Genomic DNA, 23,817 nt, shown 5'->3' on the forward strand with positions numbered 1-23,817 from the left:
ACACTGCCGCTCCTGGCTTTTTTATTTGGATTCAGGTTATTGAAGTCAAGTCCTCATCACACTTACTCAGCAAGCACTTGCTGTCTGAGTCAGAGCCACAGCCCCATCAAAGTGATTTTTAAAATTAACCATTTAACAGTGCCTTGCTAATATAACCTACACATATGTTAAATGGCTTTGGGAACCAACTCTGAAACCCAGGGCCGAGGTCTTTTGCTTTATCTGATTCTCAGGACAGGTACTGAGAAACAGTATATTGAAGAGGCCGGAGACATGGCTCAATTGGTAGAATGCTTGCCTATCATGAATGACGCCTTGGGTTCAACCTCCAGCATCACATAAACCAGGTGTGGTGGCACAGGCCTGTAACCCCAGAGCTGGAAACAGGATTATCAAAACTTCAAGGTCACCTTTAGCTATGTAGAAAGTACAAGTCCAGTTGGACCTACATGAGACCTTGTAAAAAAAAACAAACAAAACAAAATGGAGAGATGGCTCAGCAGTTAAGAGCCCTGACTGCTCTACCAGAGGACCCAAGTTCAATTCCCAGCACCACATGGAAGCTCACAACTGTCTATAACTCCAGACAGTTTATGAAATCATTCTGTGCCATCACCAGGATATAAATGAATGTTCTGTCCGATGTTCTCAAGAGCATCAGCAACACTTAGAAGAGAGGCAAACTCCAGGGCTCCATCAGGCTGTGCTCAAAGTCATTGTCCAGTTCCTAACTATAATGGTGAAACATGGCCACATAGGCAAATTTGAAGTCATCGATGATCACAGAACTTGGAAAGTCATTGTGAATCCCGAAGACAGGTTAAACAAATGCGAAGACATCAGCTCTAGGTTTGATGTGCAGCTCAAAGACCTAGAAAATAACAGAAAAATCTGCTCCCATCCCATCAGTTTGTCTCATTGGACTTACAGCCTCAACTATGAAGTAGCAAGATGAAAACACACAAGAGGGAAAATCCTGGCATTCTATATAAAATATAATTAAAACGCCTCCACATGCTTATTTACACAATGGATTACTACTCAGCAGTAAGAAACAATGACATCCTTAAATTCTCAAGACAGAACTAGAAAAAAACATTCTGAGTGAGGTAACCCAAAACCAGAAAGACAAATATAGTATTACTCACTCATAAGTGAATACCAGACATAAAGCAATCCAGCTTAAAAGTCACAACCCTCAGAGAACCCTCTTCCAGAAACATATGGAAGCAGATGCAGAAATCCACAACTAACCAGTGGGCCAAGCTCCTGGAGTACAATTGAAGTGAGGGAGGAGCAAAAATATGAACAAAGGAGTCAAGACCATGATGGGGAAACCCACAGAATCAGCTGACCTGAGCTAGTGAGAGATCAACTGACTTATGTCTGACAAATGGGGAACCTACATAAGACCGAACTAGACTTAATATAGGTAACAATGGTGTGACTGGGACAATATATGAAGCCATTGGCCAAGATCTAACGTTAATGCACAACTGACTTAGTGGAGCCCATTCTGTATGGAAAGATACCATGCCCAGTCTAGACACAGGGATGTGAGGGTGGAGAGGTGCCTTGTTCTGCCTCAATGAGATGATGGGACAGACTTAGTAGACTTTCTAGGGGAGGCCTTACCCTCTCTGAGGAGCAGATGGAAGGAGGGAGGGAGTGGAGGGAACAGGAAGAGAGGAGGAAGGGGGAAGTGGGATTGGAATATAAAAAATAAATTAATACAAAAGAATAAAATACAAAGACTCAATAAAAAATGCCTTCACCTGGGTGGGGAGACTATATTAAAGTTAAGGCTGAGGTATAGCTCAGTGAAATCCCCATTCCAGGAAAAAATGTTAAAATGAGAATTTGGTCAAGCAATGAAAATGCAAAGATTGGTTTTAGTAGCCATATAGTAAAAACACAGCAGTAACCAAAACTCTTGTTGTTGAAGGCATCTGAAGAGTTCCTGGATATAAACTTCCCAAACCTGCATGGCCTGACCCCTCTGATGCTGGCTGTGAGAGATGTGGACCTATTTGAAAGTCTGGATATATTAACAGTCTACAAACCTGCGGAAGTTCTAGCTGAGCTCCTCAGGCATCATGCGTGAGTATGGGTGGTCAGTCAGCACAGCACCAGCTGAAAGACAGTGACTCCATGCCAGGCGGTGGTGGCGCACGCCTTTAATCCCAGCACTCGGGAGGCAGAGGCAGGCGGACCTCTGTGAGTTCGAGGCCGGGCTGGACCGACAGCCTCCAAAACAATACAGAGAAACCCTGTCTCAAAAAAAAAAAAAAAAAGACAGTGACTCCATTGTAATTTATCAGAATATGTAAACCTAGATGTGTGGACTGTTTCATATATAAGTGTGTGTGTATGTATATATGAATATATATGACTTTTTTGTAAAACTATAAAAGGGACTTCAGTATAACTTTGAGGAATGGGAGGCTGGGTGTTGGTGGCACGTGCCTTTAACTCGGGAGACAAAGGCAGACGGGTCTCTGTAAGTTCAAGGCCAGCCTGGTCTACAGAGTGAGTTCCAGGACAGCTTCCAAAACAACACAGAGAAACCCTGTCTTGAAAAACTAAACAAACAAACAAACAAACTTTGAGGAATGGACTAATATTTAAACTGACCACTCTTTTTTTTTTTACTGCGGACCACTATTCTTAAGACATCTGACTATTGGTCTAGATAATTGTTCTTTGGGCACTGGAGATGTAGCTTAGTTGGTAGAGCACTGGGTTCAATCTCCTGTCAGATGTTGTGGTATCTGTTATCTCAGCACATGGGAAGTAAAGGAAGGATTAGAAGTTCAAGGTCATTCTCAGGTCCACAGTTGAGTTTGAGGCCAGTCTAGAATTACAGGCACGGGCTACCATGCCTTGCTTACTCAGTATTAGGGATAGAACACAGGGTTTTGGCATATTAGGTGTTGTAGTTTCAATATAATTGGCTCCCATAAGCTCATAAGGAGTGGCACTATTAGGAGGTGTTGCCTTATTGAAGTAGATGTGGCTTTGTTGTAGGAAGTAGGAAGAGCACTGTGCAGGCAGGCTTTGAGGTCTCCTATACTCACGCTACAACAAGTTCAGTTCACTTCCTGTTGCCTACAGATCCAGATGTAGACCTCTTACATCCTTTTCCGGCACCACGTACACCTGGACACAGCCATGTCCAACCGCAATGAAGGACTAAACCTCTGAAACTGTAAACCACCCCAATTAAATGTTTTCCTTTATAAGAGTTGCTGTGTGATCATGGTGGCTCTTCACAGCAGTGGAAACCCTAACTAAGACATTAGGCAAGCACTCTACCAATGGAGATACAGCACTGGCCATCATGTTTAAAATTTTGAGAAAAGGTCACACTCCACCTCCTATGTTTTTAAATCATTATTATGTCCCAGACTTAAGTTTTCTGCTTATTTGATGTCAGTTTTCTTATGTCTTAACAGATTTAACCTAATAATCTTTGATGCTTCTTCTATTCTCCCCAGAGATCCTAAGCTTTGTGACTTCAGTGGCAAGTCAGCAATACATTATGTGTCACAAATTGAAAGTTGGAGGAAGCAGCAGCTATTGGACATCCTGATGAATTCTATGCCCAAACCAGGTAAATATTCCTTTCTAGATACACACTCCCCAGTTTGAAAGTCTTGTTTGAAGTCTGTCTTTCTGCTTCACATCTATTGAATAACTCCATTTGTTTGTTTGAGACAGGATCACACCTATATATCCCTGGCTGGCCTAGAACTCAGTATATAGACCAGGTTGACCTTGAACTCACAGAGCTCTGCCTGCCTCTGTCTCACAAGTGCTGGGATCAACGGTGTGTTCCATTACACCCTACTTCATTTAAATAAATCAAATCGGTGACTCTTTATTGAGCAGCGACTCTCTGAGCACAGGATTAATGATCTAATGATCTAAAGGATGCAAAGAAGTCTTGCTCCTCACTCTTATGTATTTGTGTGCCTGTGTGTGTATAGGTCAGAGGTCAACCCCTAGTGTTTTTCTAAGGATGCTATACATCTTACTTTTTGTTTTTTAAGTAATTAATTTATGTGTGTAAGCGTGTGCCTGCTTGTCGATATGTGTACCACATGTACACTGTCCTCACGGGGGCCAGAAGAGAATGTTAGATCCCCTGGAACAGGAGTTAGAAGTGACCGTGTGCCACCGTGGATTCTAGAAAACAAGCCTGGTTCTCTTTGATAATAACAAGTACTTTTAACCAATAAGCCATCTCTGCAGCCCCCATACCTTGTTTGTTTGAAACTAGGATCTCTCCCTTTTTCCTAGAAATTGCTTATTCAGCTAGGCTGACTGACTGACTAGTTAGCCTCAGGGATTCTCTGGTCTCCACCTCCCCCAGTACTGGGATTACAAATTCATACCACCATGCTGGCTTCTTTTCCTATTTTGAAATGTATTTATTTTAATTTATGTGTATGGATGTTTTTCCTGCCTGTATGTCTGTTTATCATATATGTGCCTTTCGCCAATGGTGGCAAAAAGAGGGCACCAAATTTCCTGGAGTTACAGTTATGGGCTACCATGTAGGAGCAAGGAATCAAACCCAGGTCCTCTGGAAGAGCAATCAGTGCTCCTAATCACTGAGCAATCCCTCTGGCCCTTCTTTTAAATTCAGGTTTAGGGCTATTGAACTCAGATCCTTTTGCCTGCAGGAAACCACTTTGTCAACAGAACCTTCTCCCAAGAGTTAGTTTGAGGTATCTAAATGACTGAATGGTCTTCATAAATCCTCACATTACATTTTACTTTGATTTCCTTTGCTATCATATTGTGGGGGGGGATCATCCTGAATCCATGAGACTCTTCCAGGGCAATTCAAGAGAGCAAAAGGACAGTTATTAACCAGCACTTCCTTCAGAACTGTAAGCAAATCTATTTGGAAGAGAATAGAGAGGTTTTCTCCCACCCATGCACCCACCCAACCACCCACCAACAGAAGTCCATTCAACAGTTCATCTTGTGAAGGGCAGACATCCTTCCTGTCTGTAGCACTCTGGAAAGGCAGGGATCTCAACCCTGAGATACCTGTTGATGGCTCTGATGGTTGAAAAGTTCTTCCCCAAGTCCCAGCACCTCACAGAGGGTGTGGCTGTGAGAATGAAGTCATTAAGAGTGAATTGCTATAATTATGTTGAGCCAAAAACTGACTCTCCCCCCCGCATGCTTGTGTGTGAAGTAGGTATACTCTGTGTGTGTGTGTGTGAGTGTGTGTGTTCACTCACACACATGCCAGAGGTTGACATCAGGTCTCTTCCTCCATTATGCTCCACTTTATTTACTGAGGCAGGTTCTCTCACTAAACCCAGAATACACTTTCTGCTTGTCTAGGTAGGCACCTTGTCCTGGGGATCCCGTCTCTGCCTCCTGAGTGCTCAAATCACAGACCGTTACTACACCTGCCTGGCTTTTACGTGGATTCTGGGGATCTGAACTCTGGGCCTCATGTTTGCATAGCAAGTTCCTTGTCCCCTGGGCCATCTCCCCAGTCCTGCTCTTGCCTTTTTTTTTCCTGTGAAAATTATTACCTAAAGTTTCACGCCTGACCATCCTTCCAGAGAAATCTGACCAAATGGAGCCGATGAAACCTAGAGACAGATCCTCCCATGAGACTGTTGAATCTCACAAAGAACATGTTGTTTCTTTTTGACAGAAAGACATGTGGAGTCACTGCTTGACATCTGTCATGAGACAAGCTCTTCTTCAATGGATGTGACAGTTTCCAAAACTGAAAACATCATCTTGCAGAGCATCAGCAGCAGTGAGGTAAGAGGACCCACATAAAGAAACAGGCTAAAGAAAATATTAAAGAGAGAAAACAGGGGATGGAGTGGCAGGTCAGCAGTTAAGAATGCACACTGCCTTAGCAAAGGACACAAGTTCGCTTCCCAACACCTGCATGGCAGCTCACAACCACCTGTAACTCAGTTTTGAGGAATGCAGTGCCCTCTTCTGACCTCCACAGACACCAGCTGTAGGCAGTGTGCATACACTCAAGTAAGAAAGACATTGGTGTAGATGAACTAAAATGAATAAATCTTAAAAAGAGAAACAGTAAAATTTCAAAAAGCAACAACAAAAGTGGAATGCCTGACCCACCTACTGCATCATTTGTACTGTTTCAGTGTTTTGTAATAATCATACACAAATACCATATAAATTATGTAAATGTCGGTATCATGTGTATTTTGAGGCAGTCTTGTTATACTGTTACTATGTAGTGTAAGCTGGCCTTGAACACTTGATCCTCCAACTCTAGTGTCCCAGGATCCTGTGGGATATAACACCGTGTCCCCAGCTGATCAACTACAGATCAGTTACAATTCAAAATGTAACTGGGGGCTGGGGAGATGGCTCAGCAGTAAAGGGCACCAGCTGCTCTTCCAGAGGACTTAGGTTTGATTTCTGGCACCCACATTGGGGTTTGCAACCATCTGTAACTCCAGTACTAGGACGTCTATACCGCCTTCTGGCTTCAGCTAGTACTGCACAAATACGGTACACAGATATACAGGCAGGCAAAACACCCACAGACATAATTTTTAAACGTAAATTAGCTAGTTAACATGGAGTGTGTGTACATCTTAATTCCTACTGTTACAACAAAATGCCATAGAGTGACTCATAAACAATAGAAATTTATATCTCAGTTCTAGAGACTGAAGAGTTAGACTAGATGTTGTGTGACTTTTCCTGGGGATAGGTCAACAAATGTCTAGTCATCTGACAGGGCACAAATGACAAACCAAAGAAAAGATTCCACTTACAGCTAGCTTGGTGACCCAATGATCTCATTGATTTTTTTTAAGATCACGGGTGAGGGGGCTTCATACAGGAGCATAGGTGACCCAAAGGCAACATGGGTGGTGAATCCAGGAAAGCTGTATCCTTGAAACTCAGAATCTACAGGAAGCTCAACTAGAGTCTCTCTCTCTCTCTCTCTCTCTCTCTCTCTCTCTCTCTCTCTCTCTCTCTCTCTCGTCTCTCTGTCTCTCTCTCTCTCTGTCTCCCTGTCTCTCTGTCTCCCTCTCCCAGTAATTTTTTACTGCCTATATAACCTTGGGATGGGCCTGAGTCTTGGAAGTTTTATGAGCTTCCCGAATCTTAGGAGCTCAATCATACACACACACACACACACACACACACACACACACACACACACACACACACGCTGGAAGTCTTTGGTTCATTCCTCATTCTGCTTCTCTGGTGTCTTGAATAGGGTCACTAAGCCCATTGAAAGAGCTCCACGCTCATGAACTAATTAGGTCCCAAAGGTTCTGCTTCCTACCACCATTGTTTTGGGAGTTAGGACTCCAACATAAAGTCCTTGTTGGGAGACAGGCATTCCATTATCTGTGATCTGTCACATATGTGGATAACACAGACGTTGTTGTGGCTTTGTCTGTACTAAATACCATGCCATAAGATTCCATTTATTTTAGATGACTTTTAACTCTTTATTGTTTTCCTTGCAATGTCAGACTCTTCATTTTAGCACATTTTTAGCTTCTGATGTTATTTAAATTTTTGAATTACATTTTTATGGGGGTGGAACTCACAGGCATGTTACAGTACACATGGAAGTCAGAGGACAGCTTTTGGGAGTCAGTTCTCTCTTCATACTATGTGGGTCCCAGGATCAAGCTCAGGTTACCATTCTTGACAGCCAGTGGCTTTCCCACTGAGACATCGCCTTGACATTCCAATGGCGTTTTTAAGAAATCTGTTCACAATCTAGTTTCTCATGCTTTACATTCTCCCTACCCTTCTTTCTCTCAGGGTTTAGAATCTTCTGGTAGTTTTAGTGTTTTGAAAGTTCACAAGGCTAGAGTTATAGGACTTAGTTATAGGACTGGGACCAAGAAATGCCCTTTACATTTGGAAACTCAGTTTCGAGTCAGGTCCCATTCATCCCAGGCTGACCTCAAACTCCCTACATAGTCAAGACTGACCTTGAACCACCCATACCTCTGCCTCTATTCCCAAGTGTTCAGATTACAAATATGTGCCACCATGCCCAGTTTTACATGGTGCTGGGGACATTGAGTTACACCCCAAGCTGGTTGTAGAAATTTAAAAGCACAAAATCAGTTGTAACTTCCAGTAAAGGAGCATATCATCAATAATGACTCTGAGGCTGGCAAGATGCTTCAGAAGGTAAAGATGCTTACCACTGCTGGGCAGTGGTGGTATGTCACGTCTGCTGCGCGGCCTGTGTCCGAGAACGTGCGGAGGGTGTCGGGTATTGAAAACACAGAGACTCGTTCAATGATATAAAGAGAACTTTAAACAGGCTCCAAAAAGGTTCAAGAAAACCTCCTAAGAAAAGCTCCCACCAGAGAAGCTTCTGCTCTCTCCTCTCCCCTGGCTGGTTTTGCTCTGACCCCAGAGGTGGATGTGTGTGGGTTTTTGAAGGTGCGGTTAGTCTTTGGACAAGGTCGAGGTCAGGGCGGTTTCTGTGGGAAGGCCTTTCCCAGGAACTTATTGTATCATTTTTAGTAAACATGTTTTTACTAAACATTGTCTTACAGCTGCCTACTCCCAGGCAGAAGGGGAAGTGGCCAGGAACTTATTGTATCGTTTTTAGTAAACATGTTTTTACTAAACATTGTCTTACAGCTGCCTACTCCCAGGCAGAAGGGGAAGTGGGTCTCTGCTCAAGGTCTGGTGTTCCCACAATTCACCCCTTTTTATTTTCAAATGAGGCACTCCTGGCTTAGGTCAAGTAGGGTCACCCTCCCTTTCCCGTCTTTGGGGGACCTTGAACCCCTGTTTTAGGTGGGAGGGGTCTTCCCCACAGGTTGCCCGTCATCGGAGATACCCCAACCTTAAATCATTTGTAACCAACCTTCATGGCTATCGGGATTGCCATGGGCTAAGCTAAGCAATACTTGGTTACGGATCTCTTGTCTCTGGAACAAGGCACGTTTGAGCTTGGCATAAAGCCAGAATGCCTACCGCCACTGCCACCATTTCCAGGACCCCCATTGACATAGCGCCTCTCCATTACCATACCCATCACCAGATCTGGGCCATAACATTCTACCAGCCTTCGTCTGTTACAAGGGTAACCCGCATGTGATTTACATTTACAATTTGATAAAGTTTCCAATCATTTCAAGATCTGCTCAGGAAAGCATTTAGAAAGTGCACTTGCACAGATACATTGGGCACAATCATTGATGTTACACATGTAGCATTATGAAAAATATGAACAATAGTTGTCACATTAGGACAAGTTGCATTTCTCCAGAAAAATACACTGGCCTAGTCGTGATTCCAGAAATAGGAACCATCAAGTCTGATATTTCAAGTGACCATGTCCTGTTCAAATACTGAAAAGAGGCTTTTGCCACTCATCATAGTCCATACCAATGTCCAAATGCTTTAAATGGGTCCTTTTTTCTCTGTTGGCTTCATGATGAAAACTCATGGGTCTGGAAGGTTGATGCAGCAGGTGTGTTGAGAAACTGGAAATCTCGAACTGACTGTTTTCTTTCTTTCTTGGGCTGTAGATTCGATGACATCAAGGGTCAGGAACACTGATTTAGGAGATCTCACTCAAACTGGCTTAGGTAGGCTCCCATGGTCTCAGGTCCAGTTTTTCTCTGCTCCATGCATCTCACTAAATGGTCTGACAGCTGCCGAAGCTTTATTCTTTTCCTGCAAGAAAACACAAACATGCCCTCGACCCCAAATTAGGGTCTTCTCCACTGTCTAGTGTATGGATGTCTCCATTTGACCTGAGCAATGGTTGCTCAAGTTCCATCATGCCAGAATCTGTCTGAAACTCACTGGCATTCACATTATAAAATTTTTAAATGAGGAGTGTATTATTTGATGAGTCATGTGGGGACTGGGGGCATTATTTCTCCTTTTTTATTTTCTAAAAAATTTTTTTGAACTGTTGAAGCTGGGCCATAACAGTAGAAGGATTTGTCTACCCTCCTTGTTTAACTATCTAGGTAAATTGGGCTTATTACTTAGATTATTTGTAGATGTCCATTAAAAAGGACATATCCTTTGAATATTTCCCAAAAACTTCTGAAAAATCACTCAAAGATTGTAAACCATACTGTGTCCAAATAACTTTTTGAAAATTATTTGAAGTCTGTGAGCAGTCTTTCCCAATCTAACCTGTAGAGCTCTCACTAGCTGACAAGGCCTCATTTGCATCTTAAATTTTTCTGTTAAAACATTAACAGACTGGCTGGATGTTCCTTTTGGCTATATTTAAAGCAATCTAGGTAGCTTCTTAACTATTTTTGAAGGGATTTAAGTATCCTTTTAATCATATAAGCAGTTTACACTCACGCATTCACAATCACATTTCATACATACTGGTGTGGCCACACCATACATTCAGAACATACATGCATCTTTCAGTCATCCTTTTTCCCTAGGTCATGATTAGTCTGTTGCAATGAAGCTTCCTTAATTGAAATCTATGTAAAAGAACAACTCCAGCTAATCCTTGAACTAAAAAGGTTAAAAAGTCCTATATGTTTTTATCATTCCTTCATTTGAGCTACAGTCATGGGGTACAGCCGTACCTACTCCTTGTAACTCTGTAGATGCAAGGTAGAGAGGCCAGGCTTTTGGCCAAAAGTTTTTAGAGATGACTCACAAAATAGAACTTAAATGTAAACAAAATTTTCCATTTCATATACCTTTGTCTTTGTCTTTTTCTTTAATTAATACCAGTACCATTTTTTTTTTTGAGTCAGGGTTTCTCTGTATTGTTTGGATGCTATCCTGGGACTTGCATAAAGGTGTGTTGGGATTAAAAGCGTATGCCGCTGGGAATCTCTTGGATTCCCCTACTTCCTGACCCTGGTATCAGGCTTAGGAGGGGGGAAACTCAGAATGTCTAGTTTCTGACTTTTTAATCTCATTGGCAGCAGCCGCTCCCAATGTATTATTGGTGTTATAAAAATTGATGAACAGGGAGCTGGAATGACTAACTGGCATCAACATGGGGGGGGAATCCTCACCAACGCCCATATTTCCCTTACCTGAGTGTTCAGCAATGGTTGGATCTTTATCACGGTGAGCATTCCTAGTATCCGGAGTAGTATTGGGGTCGACATGCCTGATGCACCGTTCGGGGACCCAAATGGGCTTCTCACTTCCTGGAGGGAAAACACAAACAGCCCCTCGGACCCTAGCTAGTAGGGGAGTGGGTGGCTGCCATTTTCCTGTAATCAAATCCTTCCATCTGACCCATCCCAAGGACTGGGAGGGTTTGTTCCAATGTCTCTCCATAGCAGACAAATTATTATGGTCTACGGTCAAAAAATTTAAAATGTAAAGTATGGTGGATAACTGAATATTGGGGGAGGTAACATACTCCCCCTTTTTTATTTTCTTAAAATACTGTTTGAGAGTGGCATGGGTGCGCTCCACAATAGCCTGTCCCGTGGGGTTGTGAGGAATACCAAAAGAATGGACAATGTGATGTTCCCTGCAAAAGGCAGCAAAGCGATTGCTGGCATAGGCAGGGCCATTGTCCGTTTTTAGGGCATCGGGTACGCCCATGTAGGCAAAGGCCTGCAGGCAATGAGAAATAACATCTTTAATCTTCTCTCCTGAGTGGAGAGAGGCAAAAATCAGTTTAGAATACGTATCCACCGAGACATGCATGTATTTTAATTTCCCTGCCTGTGGCAGGTGAGTGACATCCATTTGCCAGAGATGGTTGGCCCTGAGGCCCCGGGGATTTACCCCCTCATTGGGAGAATTATGATAAGGGGCACAATCAGGGCACTGAGAGGTAATCTGTGTAGCTATGGATAAGGGGCACCCAGTGTGAAATTTAATGGAGCGGGCATTTAGATGATACCTCTCATGGAGCTGGTGGGCCAGCTGCTCCTGAGTAAATAAGACCCTAGGGCGGGTCAAGGAGTCAGCAATTTCATTGCCCTGGGCAAGGGGTCCTGGAAGGTTAGTATGTGCACGAATAAATCCCACATAAGCAGGGTGGATGCGCTGCCAAATAAGATGTTGGAGCTGAACTAATAAGGAACGAACCTGGGAGGTTGGAAGAACATATGGAGAAGTTTCTAAAGGTCTAACAATGTTGGCAACATAAACACTATCAGTATATAAATTAAAGGGCTCTCCCTCAAACATTTGGAAAGCCATCAAGCAAGCAAACAACTCGGCGGCTTGTGCTGACATCTGTCCTGTGGGTACCCTCTTCTGCACCTGAGAAGAAACCACCACCGCGAAACCCTTGGAGGAGCCGTCTGTAAAGACTGAGCGAGCTCCAACTAGAGGGTTCTCCTTTAAAATCTTGGGAAAGATCACAGGGTGTTGTTTGAAAAAAGACATCAAGGGGCTGTTGGGATATTGGTTATCAAACTGTGCGCCTGTAGATGTAATAAACAGGGTCCACCCATCATGGAAGATCTGTAGATGTTCCACCTCCTCCTTACCATAAGGAAGGATAATTTTATCAGGACTCTTTCCAAAGGTTTGAATGCTAAACTTGTGTGCCTTCCACAACAATTGTAAAATGAGATCATAGTAAGGGGTCACTACCTTCTTAGGGAGGCTGACAAATGTACCCAATAAATAGGACCAGTCTGCCAGAACACGGCAGTGGGCGAAAAGCTAGATGAAAGTACAACCAGAACAAGGGGCTGCCCATAATCTATACGCCGAAGGTGGGCTTGCTCTATACTTCTTAACAACAATTGTAGGGCTTCCCTGGCCTCTGGGGTAATCTGTCTAGGGAAGTTGGAGCAGGGTCCCCAGGAAGAATATCATAAAGCGCTTTAAGAGCCCCTGTTTTAATAGAAAGAGAAGGGCGAAACCATTGCACCTCTCCCAAGAATCTCTGCCAATCATGAAGTGTTTTTAAATTTGAACAATCAATTTGGAGTCTTTGTGGCCGGAGGCCAGTTTGTTGAATTTGATGACCCAAATAAGTATAAGGGGTCTCTTTTGGATCTTTTCAGGAGCCAAAATAAATCCTCGGGCCTCCAGAAGCTCCTGTAGCTCTGCAAAGGCTATGTAACATTGTCTTTCTTCGGCCGCAGCCAAAAGAATATCATCCATGTAGTGGATAATGTAAAGATCAGGGAACTTACGTCTGAGGGGATCTAAACAGGCAGCTACATAAATCTGGCATATAGTTGGACTATTAGCCATCCCTTGGGGAGCACCACCCATTGGAAGCGAAGGGCAGGCTCCCTAAAGTTAATCGAAGGAAGGCTAAATGCAAACCGAGGACTATCTTGAGAATGCAAGGGAATAGAAAAGAAGCAATCCTTCAAGTCAATGACAATCAAATGCCAGTCTCTAGGAATGGCCACAGGCATGGGCAAGCCAGGCTGCAGAGCCCCCATAGGCTGCATGGTCGCATTCACGGCCCTCAAGTCTTGTAGTAACCTCCATTTCCCTGAAGATTTTTTAATTACAAATATAGGGGTATTCCAAGGGGACGTGGAAGGAACCAAATGACCTGCCTCCAATTGTTCTTGAACTAGCTGGTGAGCCGCCCTTAGTTTCTCCGCTGGTAAGGGCCACTGTTCCACCCATACTGGATCATCTGATAGCCATGTGATGGGTATGGGGGCTGGCGGCGCAACAGTGACCCTCATCAAAAATGGCCAAAACCCTTCCTATCCCCTGGGGCCCTGGTCTCCAAAGGGAGGGATGCCACAGGGCAAACCTCTCCCTGTTCTAGTTTACCTAGTTCCCTCCCTGGGCTCCAGCCCCTCCCTTGCATCATCTGGGGGCCCCTGCTTTTGGACTTGGGTGCCTGAGTGGTGAGGACCACTCCCATTTCTTGCATGAGGTCCCGTCCCCAGAGGTTAATAGGGAGGCCAGGCAAAACATATGGCTGGAAAAGCCCTGTGTGGCCCTCAGAGTCTTGCCACTTTAGGATTCTGAGGCTTTTTTTGGGGCACAGCCTGTCCTATTCCCTGGAGGGTCACTGTTCCTTCCTCTTTCGGCCAGGCGGGGGGCCAGAATTTATCTGAGAGGACAGAGAAATCTGCCCCAGAATCTAAGACGCCCCTAAAGGACTTGCCTTCTATCTTTAATGTAAGCTGGGGGCGGCTCTCCATAGTGGCTACCCAAAATGCTGCCGGGCCGGTACTTCCAAAACCTTGGTTGCCCCTTTTCTCTTTAATTTTTCTAGCCTCACAAGGAGCTGTAGGGAGAAGGAGTATCTGAGCAATCCGTTCTCCTGCAGGGATGGCAACAACCCCACTGCCCACTGATGTCATTATTTTAATCTCCCCCTCACTATCCTGGTCTATAACACCGGGGTGTACCTGGATGCCTCGAAGAATAGTACTGGACCGTCCCAAGAGTAGTCCAACCATGCCTGGGGGCAATGGCCCATGCACCCCAGTAGGGAGGGCCTGGATCCCCATTTCCGGTGTTAGGATTGCCCGGGCAGAGGGAGCGAGGTCCAATCCTGCACTCCCTGAGGTGGCTCTAAGGAGGTCTGAGATATGAAGGGGTTGCTCTGGGGGAGAAAATGAGTCCTGCCACAGCCCAGAGCAGGGGTCATTGCCCCGTACACATTGGTTTTGGGGCCCTGGGGCGGGGCCCTCCTCCCGTTTCCCTGATTATTATTAGCAGAAAGGAAATTTCCCTCCCTGTCAGTTTTAGAGTAGCAGTTATTGGCCCAATGATATCCCCTTCGACAACGGGGGCATAAACCAGGTCTCTTGAGACCCGCAGTACTATTTTGAGGGCACTCTCTATGGAAGTGTCCCTCCCTACCGCAGCTAAAACATGTTTTTCTCCCTCCCAGAGTAGGTCTTTCTTTCCCCACTTGGGGCCGAATAGCAGCAGCTAGCACTTGGCCCTGGATGAAGTTCCCATCAATGTCCCTACAGATCCGGATATAGTCATTTAGACTTTTATTGCGATAGGGGCGAAGGGCTTCCTTACAATATTTATTTGCATTTTCAAATGCCATCTGCTTTATGACTGGCATCGCAGGCCCAATGCCCCCAAATATTCTTTCTGCTACCTGACTGAGACGGTTCTACGAAGTCTTGAAAAGGTTCGGAAGGTCCTTGAAGGACTTTGGACAGATGATCCCCTCCTTCCTTGGAAGGCAATGCTTTCCAAGCCCCTTGGGCCGCTGCTGCCACTTGGGCATAGACTGCGATGTCATATTGCATTTGTTGCTGAATGGTGGCGTATTGACCACTCCCGGTAAGCATCTCCACATTTCTCTGGGGCTGTCCGGCCTGTGCATTCCTTTGGGCTGTCTGGCTGCATCTTTCCTGAAACTCACCTCTCCAAATCAAATAATCTCCCCTGACAGAGCTGCTCTGCAAAGCTGCTGCCAATCGCCAGGTGTCAAATTAAGAGACGCAAAAGATTCCATTAAGGAAAGTGTAAAGGGAGCCTGTGCTCCATAATTTAAAGTTGCCTCTTTCAGTTGTTTTATATCTTTGAAACTTAAAGGGTCATGGCGCCGAATGACCTGTCGAGAATTGTTCGGGTCTGGAACTTCCATTACCGGGGCCACCACCGGGCAGCATTGGACCCCTCCTCTGGGTCTTCCCTCCAGGTCCAAGAAGGACTGGGTTATCTCATAGGAGGAGTCCCTTTTTCAGAGTATGGGGAAGGGTTTCTCTCCCTGTCCTGTCTTTCCTTAATTAGAATCTTTTTAGTTCTTTTTAAGGGCCGCGATCTCAGCAAGTAACCGTTCCTTTTCAGACTGTGACGAGTCTGAGTCTGAGCTACTTCCATTTTCTAGGTCTGATAGAGAAGGATATAACCGATTCTGACCGGAGTCCTTCTTTTTGGGTCGCACCCGGAGATGTCTACCCATTTTTTTGTTGTTACTAAGAGACTCCTCCTCATCCTCACTAACAATGGAGCCTCTAGTTTCAATCACGGTCTCTTCATCATCACTCTCTGCCCCTGAACTCAAGGAGGCTTGAGTCTCAGTCTCTTGTAACTCTAAAAAGCCTCTTTTGTGTCCTGAACTACCTGGCGGTGACGAACCTTATCTGTCAAAAGTGCTCCCCTCACTAATCTCCATAAGGAGAATGTCGTAGGGGGCAAGGACTCAGATCCCTCTTTTCGTAAAAGTCTATGAAGATCACGGCGAACCTCCTCCCAATCTGGAATATTTAAGCTTCCCCCAGTAATGAACCATGGACTGGCTCGTTCGATCGATTTTAGAAAGCCTTCTAGGGTTTTAGACTTGACTGCAGTCCCATGTTCTTTAAGTAACTTTTTTAGTTGATACTGTAATGATTCTAGCTTCTATTCCCCTCAGTTTCTTAACCGATCACCCCACCTCTTTCACAGCAATGTGCATAAAAAAAATCCCAGTACTTCGTTCAGTTACGTATTGCTCTCAGGATGGTTTCTTCTAGTGTCATCCATTTGCCTGCGAATCTCATGATTCCATTATTTTTTCTGCTGAATAGTACTCCATTGTGTAGATGTACCACATTTTCTCTATCCATTCTTCGGGTGAGGGACATCTAGGTTGCTTCCAAGTTCTGGCTATTACAAATAAAGCTGCTATGAACATAGTGGAACAGACATCTTTGTTATATGAATGGGCATCTTTTGGATATATGCCTAAGAGTGCAGTTGCTGGGTCTTGTGGTAGGTTTATTCCCATTTTTCTGAGGAATCTCCATACTGCTTTCCAAAGTGGCTGAACCAGTTGGCACTCCCACCAGCAATGGAGGAGTGTCCCCCTTTCACCACATCCTCTCCAGCATAAATTGTCATTGGTGTTTTTGATTTTAGCCATTCTGACAGGAGTGAGATGGTATCTCAGAGTTGCTTTGATTTGCATTTCCCGGATGGCTAAGGATGTTGAGCACTTTCTCAAGTGCCTCTCAGCCATTTTAGACTCCTCTATTGAAAACTCTCTATTTAGTTCTGCAGCCCACTTCTTAATTGGGTCCTTTGCTGTTTTGGAGACTTGCTTCTTGAGTTCTTTGTAAATTTTGGAGATCAACCCTCTGTCAGATGTGGGATTAGTGAATATTTTTCCCATTCTGTGGGCTGCCTTTTTGTCTTGCTGACTGTGTCCTTTGCCTTACAGAAGCTTCTCAGTTTCAGTAGGTCCCATTTATTAATTGTTGATCTCACTGTCTGTGCTACTGGTGTTATGTTCAGGAAGCTGTCTCCTGTACCAATTCTTTCAAGGGTACCACCCACTTTCTCTTCTAAGAGGTTCAGTGTGGCTGGATTTATGTTGAGGTCTTTGATCCATTTGGACTTAAGTTTTGTGCATGGCGATAAACATGGATCGATCCGCATTTTTCTACATGCCAGTCTCCAATTATGCCAGCACCATTTGTTGAAGATGCTTTCTTTATTCCATTGTATATTTTTAGCTTCTTTGTCAAAGATCAGATGTTCGTACGTGTGTGGGTTAATACCCGGATTTTCAATTCGATTCCATTGGTCTGCCTGTCTATTTTTGTGCCAATACCAAGCTGTTTTCAGGACTATAGCTCTATAATAGAGCTTGAGGTCAGGGATAGTGATGCCTCCGGACGTTGCCTTGTTGAACAGGGTTGTTTTGGCTATCCTGGGTCTTTTGTTTTTCCATACAAAATTGATTATTGTTCTTTCAAGGTCTGTGAAGAATTGTGCTGGGATTTTAATGGGGATAGCATTGAATCTGTAGATTGCTTTTGGCAGGATTGCCATTTTTACTACATTGATCCTACCTATCCAAGAGCATGGGAGATCTTTCCATTTTCTGAGGGCTTCTTTAATTTCTTTCTTTAAAGATTCAAAGTTCTTACGATACAGGTCTTTCACTTGTTTGGTTAGCGTTACCCCAAGGTATTTTATGTTGTTTGTGGCAATTGTAAAGGGTGATGTTTCTCTGATTTCTCTTTCAGCCCTTTTATCATCTGTATATAGTAGGGCTACTGACTTTCTTGAGTTGATCTTGTAACCTGCCACTTTGCTGAAGGTGTTAATCAGCTGTAAGAGTTCCCTGGTAGAGTTCTTTGGGTCATTGATGTAAACTATCATATCGTCTGCAAACAGTGAAAGTTTGACTTCTTCCTTCCCAATTTGTATCCCCTTGATCCCCCTTTGTTGTCGTATGGCTATAGCTAGAACTTCAAGTACCATGTTGAAAAGGTATGGAGAGAGTGGACAGCCTTGTTTTGTTCCTGATTTTAGAGGAATTGCGTTGAGTTTCTGTCCATTTAGTTTGATGTTGGCTGTTGGTTTACTGTATATGGCTTTTATTATGTTTAAGTATGTCCCTGTTATCCCAGATCTCTCCAAGACCTTTATCATGAAGGGGTGTTGGATTTTGTCAAAGGCTTTTTCAGCATCTAGTGAGATGATCATGTGATTTTTGTTTTTCAGCTTGTTTATATGGTGGATTACGTTGATGGATTTTCGTATGTTGAACCATCCCTGCATCCCTGGGATGAAACCTACTTGATCGTGGTGAATGATTGTTTTGATGTGTTCTTGGATCCGATTTGCCAGTATTTTATTGAGTATTTTTGCATCAATGTTCATGAGGGATATTGGTCTGAAGTTCTCTTTCTTGGTTGTATCTTTGTGTGGCTTGGGGATCAAGGTTATTGAAGCCTCATAGAAAGAGTTTGGCAAAGACCCTTCTGCTTCTATTGTGTGGAACACTTTGAGAAGAATTGGTATAAGCTGTTCTTTGAATTTGTGGTAGAATTCTGCACTGAGGCCATCTGGACCTGGACTTTTTTTGGTTGGGAGACTTTTGATGACAGCTTCTATTTCCATAGGGGTTATAGGTCTATTTAAATTGCTTATCTGTTCTTGATTTAGTTTTGGCAAATGATAGCTGTCCAGGAAGTCATCCATTTCCTTTAAATTTTCGAATTTTGTGGAGTACAGGTTTTCAAAGTATGACCTAATGATTCTCTGGATTTCCTCAGAGTCTGTTGTTATGTCCCCCTTTTCATTTCTGATTTTGTTAATTTGCGTGTTCACTCTCTGCTGTTTGGTAAGTTTGGACAAAGGTTTGTCTATCTTGTTGATTTTCTCAAAGAACCAACTCTTCGTTGCATTGATTCTTTGTATTGTTTTCCTGGTTTCTACTTTGTTGATTTCAGCCCTCAATTTGATTATTTCCTGGCGTCTACTCCTCCTGGGGGAGTTTGCTTCTTTGTGTTCTAGAGCTTTTAGCTGTGATGTTAATTCTCTGGTATAACTGTTTTCCTGTTTCTTCATGTGAGCACTTAGTGCTATGAACTTACCCCATAGCACTGCTTTCAAAGTGTCCCATAGGTTTGGGTATGTTGTGTCTTCATTCTCATTGAATTCGAGGAAGTCTTTAATTTCTTTTTTTATTTCCTCTTTGACCCAGGGATGGTGCAGTTGAGCATTATTCAATTTCCATGAGTTTGTAGGTTTTCTGCAATTTGTGTTGTTGTTGAATTCTAATTTTAAGGCATGGTGGTCTGATAAGATGCATGGAGTTATTCCAATTTTTTGTAGCTGCTGAGGTTTGATATGTTGCCAAGTATGTGGTCGATTTTTGAGAAGGTTCCATGTGGTGGTGAGAAGAAGGTATATTCTTTTTTATGTGGATGAAATGTTCTATAGATATCTGTTAATCCCAGTTGGGTCATTACTTCTATTAGACCCTTTGCTTCTTTGTTGAGTTCCTGTCTGGTATTCTTGTCTAGTGGTGAGAGTGGTGTGTTGAAATCTCCCACTATAACTGTGTGGGGCTTTAGATGAGATTTAAGTTCTAATAATGTTTCTTTAACGAATGTGGATGCCTTTGTATTGGGGGCATAGATGTTCAGGATAGACACTTCGTCTTGGTGGGTTTCACCTGTGATGAGTATGTAATGACCTCCTTCATCTCTTTTGATTGATTTTATTTTAAAGTCTAGTTTGTTAGATATTAGGATTGCTACCCCTGCTTGTTTCTTGGGTCCATTTGATTGAAAAATTTTTTCCCAACCTTTAACTCTCAAGTAATGTCTGTCTTTGAGGGTGAGGTGTGTTTCTTGTATGCAGCAGAAGGAAGGGTTCTGTCTTCGAATCCATTCTGCTAGTCTGTGTCTTTTTATGGGTGAGTTAAGGCCGTTAATATTGAGGGATATTAATGACCATTGATTGCTCATCCTTCTTCGATTTGCGATGGTTGTTGTTGGTGGAATTATGGGTGGAATTTCGCCCCTTTGTTCTTTTGGCTGTTGGTAGAGAGGGATTCTCTAATGCTTATGTTTTTCTGGTTGTAGTTAGCTTCCTTGGGTTGGAGTTTTCCTTCCAAAATTTTCTGTAGGGCTGGGTTAGTGGACACATATTGGTTGAATCTAGTTTTGTCATGGAATATCTTGTTTTCTCCGTCTATAGTGATTGAGAGCTTTGCCGGGTATAGTAGTCTGGGCTGGCATCCATGGTCTCTTAGTGTAGGTAGAATATCTATCCAGGACCTTCTGGCTTTCAGAGTTTCCATGGAGAAATCAGGTGTAATTCTGATAGGTCTGCCTTTATATGTTACTTGACCTTTTTCCTTAGCTGCTCTTAATATTCTTTCTTTATTCTGTATGTTTGGGGTCTTGATTATTATGTGGCGAGGGGATTTTTTTGTGGTCCACTCTATTTGGTGTTCTGTAGGCTTCTTGTACCTTCATTGGCATGTCTTTCTTAAGGTTGGGAAAGTTTTCTTCTATGATTTTGTTGAATATGCCTTCTGCCCCTTTGAGGTGGATTTCTTCTCCTTCTTCTATACCTATTATTCTTAGGTTTGGTCTTTTCATGGTGTCCCATAATTCCTGGATGTTTTGTGTTAAGGATTTGTTGGATTTAAGGTTTTCTTTGGTTGATAAATCCATTTCTCCTAATGTATCTTCAACACTTGAGATTCTCTCTTCCATCTCTTCTATTCTGTTGGTAATGCTTGTATTGGTAGTGCCTGACTGTTTGTCCAGCTTTTCTATTTTCTGCCTTTCTTCAGATTGTGTTTTTTTTAGTGTCTCTATTTCAGTTTTCAACCCTTGCAGCGTTTGCATTGCTTCTTGCAATTTTCTGTTTATCTGTTCGTCCGTTTGTTGCCTTTTATGAATTTTTTGGTTTGTTCTTTCTTCCATTTCTTGCATTTTTTGGTTTGCTTTTTGTTCCATTTCTTGGATTTTGTGCTTTGTTTCTTCTTCCATTTCCTGCCTTTTTTGGTTTGTTTCTTCCTCCATTTTTTTCATTTTTTGCTTTGTTTTTTCTACCATTTCTTGCATTTTTTGCTTTGTTTCTTCTTCCATTTCCTGCCTTATTTGGTATGTTTCTTCTTCTAATTCTTGCATTTTTTGCTTTGCTTTTTCTTCCATTTCTTGCATTTTTGCTTCATTTCTTCTTCCATTTCGTGCCTTTTTTGGTTTGTTTTTTCTTCCAATTCTTGCATTTTTTGGTTTGTTTTTCTTCCATTTCTTGCATTTTTTGGTTTGTTTTTCTTCCATTTCTTTGAGGGATTTTCCAATATCCTCTTTTAGGGCCTCTATCATTTTCATGAAAGTGCTTTTAAGGTCGTTCTCTTCTGCTTCCTTCGCGTTGGAATATTGGGGTCTTGCTGGTGTGGAGTCTCTAGAATCTGGCGGTGTCATATTTGTTTTTCTGTTGCTGACTGTGTTTTTGTATTGTCTCTTTCCCATCTCTTCTTTTAGTGGGTGCAGAAAGAGCCCCTTCCTGGTCTGGGGACCAGAGTTCCCTTTTGGTGGGTGCTAGTAAGTCCAGTAATCTGGTGGTTCTTCTATGCCTTGTCCAAATGCTGGTCCGTGGGTAGAGAAGAAGAACAGGAATCTGGGGCGCTTAGCCTCCTACCTGGTCCCCTGGACCCTATGCTGGGTCCTGTTGTACCTGATCCGGAACAGCTACTCCCCTCGTCTCCCTGGCTCCTGTAGTTTCCTGGTCTCTTTGGTGGGAGAGAAGATCTGGGGTCTGGGGTGCTTGGCTCCCGCCGGGATTGGGAGCTCTGTGCAGTTCCCAGGCGATCTGCAGGCTCTGGAACACAGGCCGGGAAGCTGGCCTGTTTACCTGATGCTCCCGCCGGGATTGGGAGCTCTGTGCAGTTCCCAGGCGATCTGCAGGCTCTGGAACACAGGCCGGGAAGCTGGCCTGTTTACCTGATGATGCCAGAGGGACAGCTCGACATTGTCTTCTTTACTGGTGACTTTCCCATGACTCTTGACCTGGAACCTGGAACCTGTGGCTCTGAGTAGTTTTTTGGTCCCAGGGAGTAACAGGCCTTTACCTCAGCTCCTAGTTCTGCTCAAAGATACTTCCCACATTACAGGCTTGAAGTTGAATCTGGGACTTGCTCTTTGACACTTAATTCTTTATCTCACAGTGCACTGTCCTCACACACTTGGATTCCCCCAAAGCCAATTACTGAGAATTCTCTAATTTCTTCCAGTTTTCAGTCTTCTCCTTCAACTCTCTAATGTCTGACCCCTCCCAACTGCTCTTTACAGGTGAGTGGTCCTCCCACAATGTACCAGTCCTTCCTATTGTGTAAAACTGAATTTCACACAATTAATTTCAGGCTGTCCTAGACCAGCTCCACACAGACTACCCATATACTTGCTGCCTACCTAGAGCCAAACTGAATATAGGAGAATGCTGTGTCCTAATATCTGACCCACACAGTGAGTCTGAGACTTTCTGATGAAATCAATAGTCTCACCTAAACCTGATTACCAAATTTGCTGGCTTCAATTTGCACTAAACAATAGCAAGATAATTATATATGTCAGGGTCCCATAGCTAATAGTAAACTGTAGACCAGAAAGAAATACATCACTTGTGACATCTGAGGAGACATTTCAGGAACTTGGATCTTGAAAATAAGTGTCTCAAAAATCAGTAGTCAGAACTTTGCCAACAGATCAGGCCTGGCCTTGTCATTTTACTCACTCTGGAACAAGGTTGTCTTCTGTGATTGATGTTAAGGTGCTTTGGTCCATCCAACGCTCCACACACCCATGCCCTCCCACACACATATTCAAACCAATTCCTAGGTAAATGGAGAGACTCTTGGCTCTACCAGATACAAGAAATAAATGAAGTATGTGTAGTAATATATTCTTTGTAATCTAACAAAAACTTGCATTATTATCAGAAAAGAAAAGTGGCCAGACCTGAGCTCTTACCTGTATCTCAGTCAACATTGGCAAATCTGTCTCCACGGAAAACTCAAATTGCAATTGTTTCCCCCAAACCTCAGACTGCACTGCTTCTGTCTCCTCCTGTCTTACATCCCTCTGTCCAAGCAGCCCTCATTCCTGTATCCACCTCCCTGGTACAAGGATTAAAATCTTGTGCTCCATATTGCTGGTATTAAATGAGTGAGTTCCCTTTATCTTTTAGAATGGTTCACTCTCCTGTTGGCCTTGGTGGCTGTGAACCCCTAGAGATCAATCTGCCACTGTTGCCCTTGCTGAGATTAATTGTGTTATGACCAGTGCTTGACCTCTGTAACTAACTATTTATTGTTAGGTGTGTGGGGAAATAGAGACTTAGTTCTGTACCCTGATGTTCAGGTTATCTTTATTTCTTCCATTAAAAAATTGTCACCACATTTACCCTTTTTCTTAAATAAAAATGTTGCAAACTATATTATTCAGCAAAGCATTATGTAGTAGATCACAAACAAAGTAGTACTACAGGTGTTGGGGGAAGTCCTGTGCATTTGTCAATAAAGTACTGTTGAGCCAATAGGAAACCTAGATAGGAGGGACTAGGAGTCCAGGAGGACTCTGGGAAGGAGAAACACAGAGAGTCAACATGTAACCGCCATGGGGTAGGAGCCCGGAACTCTTC

At 43.3% G+C, this 23,817-nt stretch overlaps 1 protein-coding gene across 1 annotated transcript in view; it reads left to right on the plus strand.

Annotated features, from left to right (window-relative positions):
* Window positions 1-23,817, plus strand: part of Map3k19 (mitogen-activated protein kinase kinase kinase 19) — a 50,894-nt gene that overhangs the window by 10,831 nt on the left and 16,246 nt on the right. Inside the window, exons 4-6 of the mRNA XM_040737042.1 lie at window positions 1,946-2,100; window positions 3,498-3,613; window positions 5,687-5,799. Of these exons, the coding sequence (XP_040592976.1) occupies window positions 1,946-2,100; window positions 3,498-3,613; window positions 5,687-5,799 (384 nt within the window). The remainder of the gene's footprint in view (window positions 1-1,945; window positions 2,101-3,497; window positions 3,614-5,686; window positions 5,800-23,817) is intronic.

This window comes from Mesocricetus auratus, unplaced genomic scaffold (genome assembly GCF_017639785.1).
Source record: "Mesocricetus auratus isolate SY011 unplaced genomic scaffold, BCM_Maur_2.0 Super-Scaffold_100676, whole genome shotgun sequence".
NCBI lineage: Eukaryota > Metazoa > Chordata > Mammalia > Rodentia > Cricetidae > Mesocricetus > Mesocricetus auratus.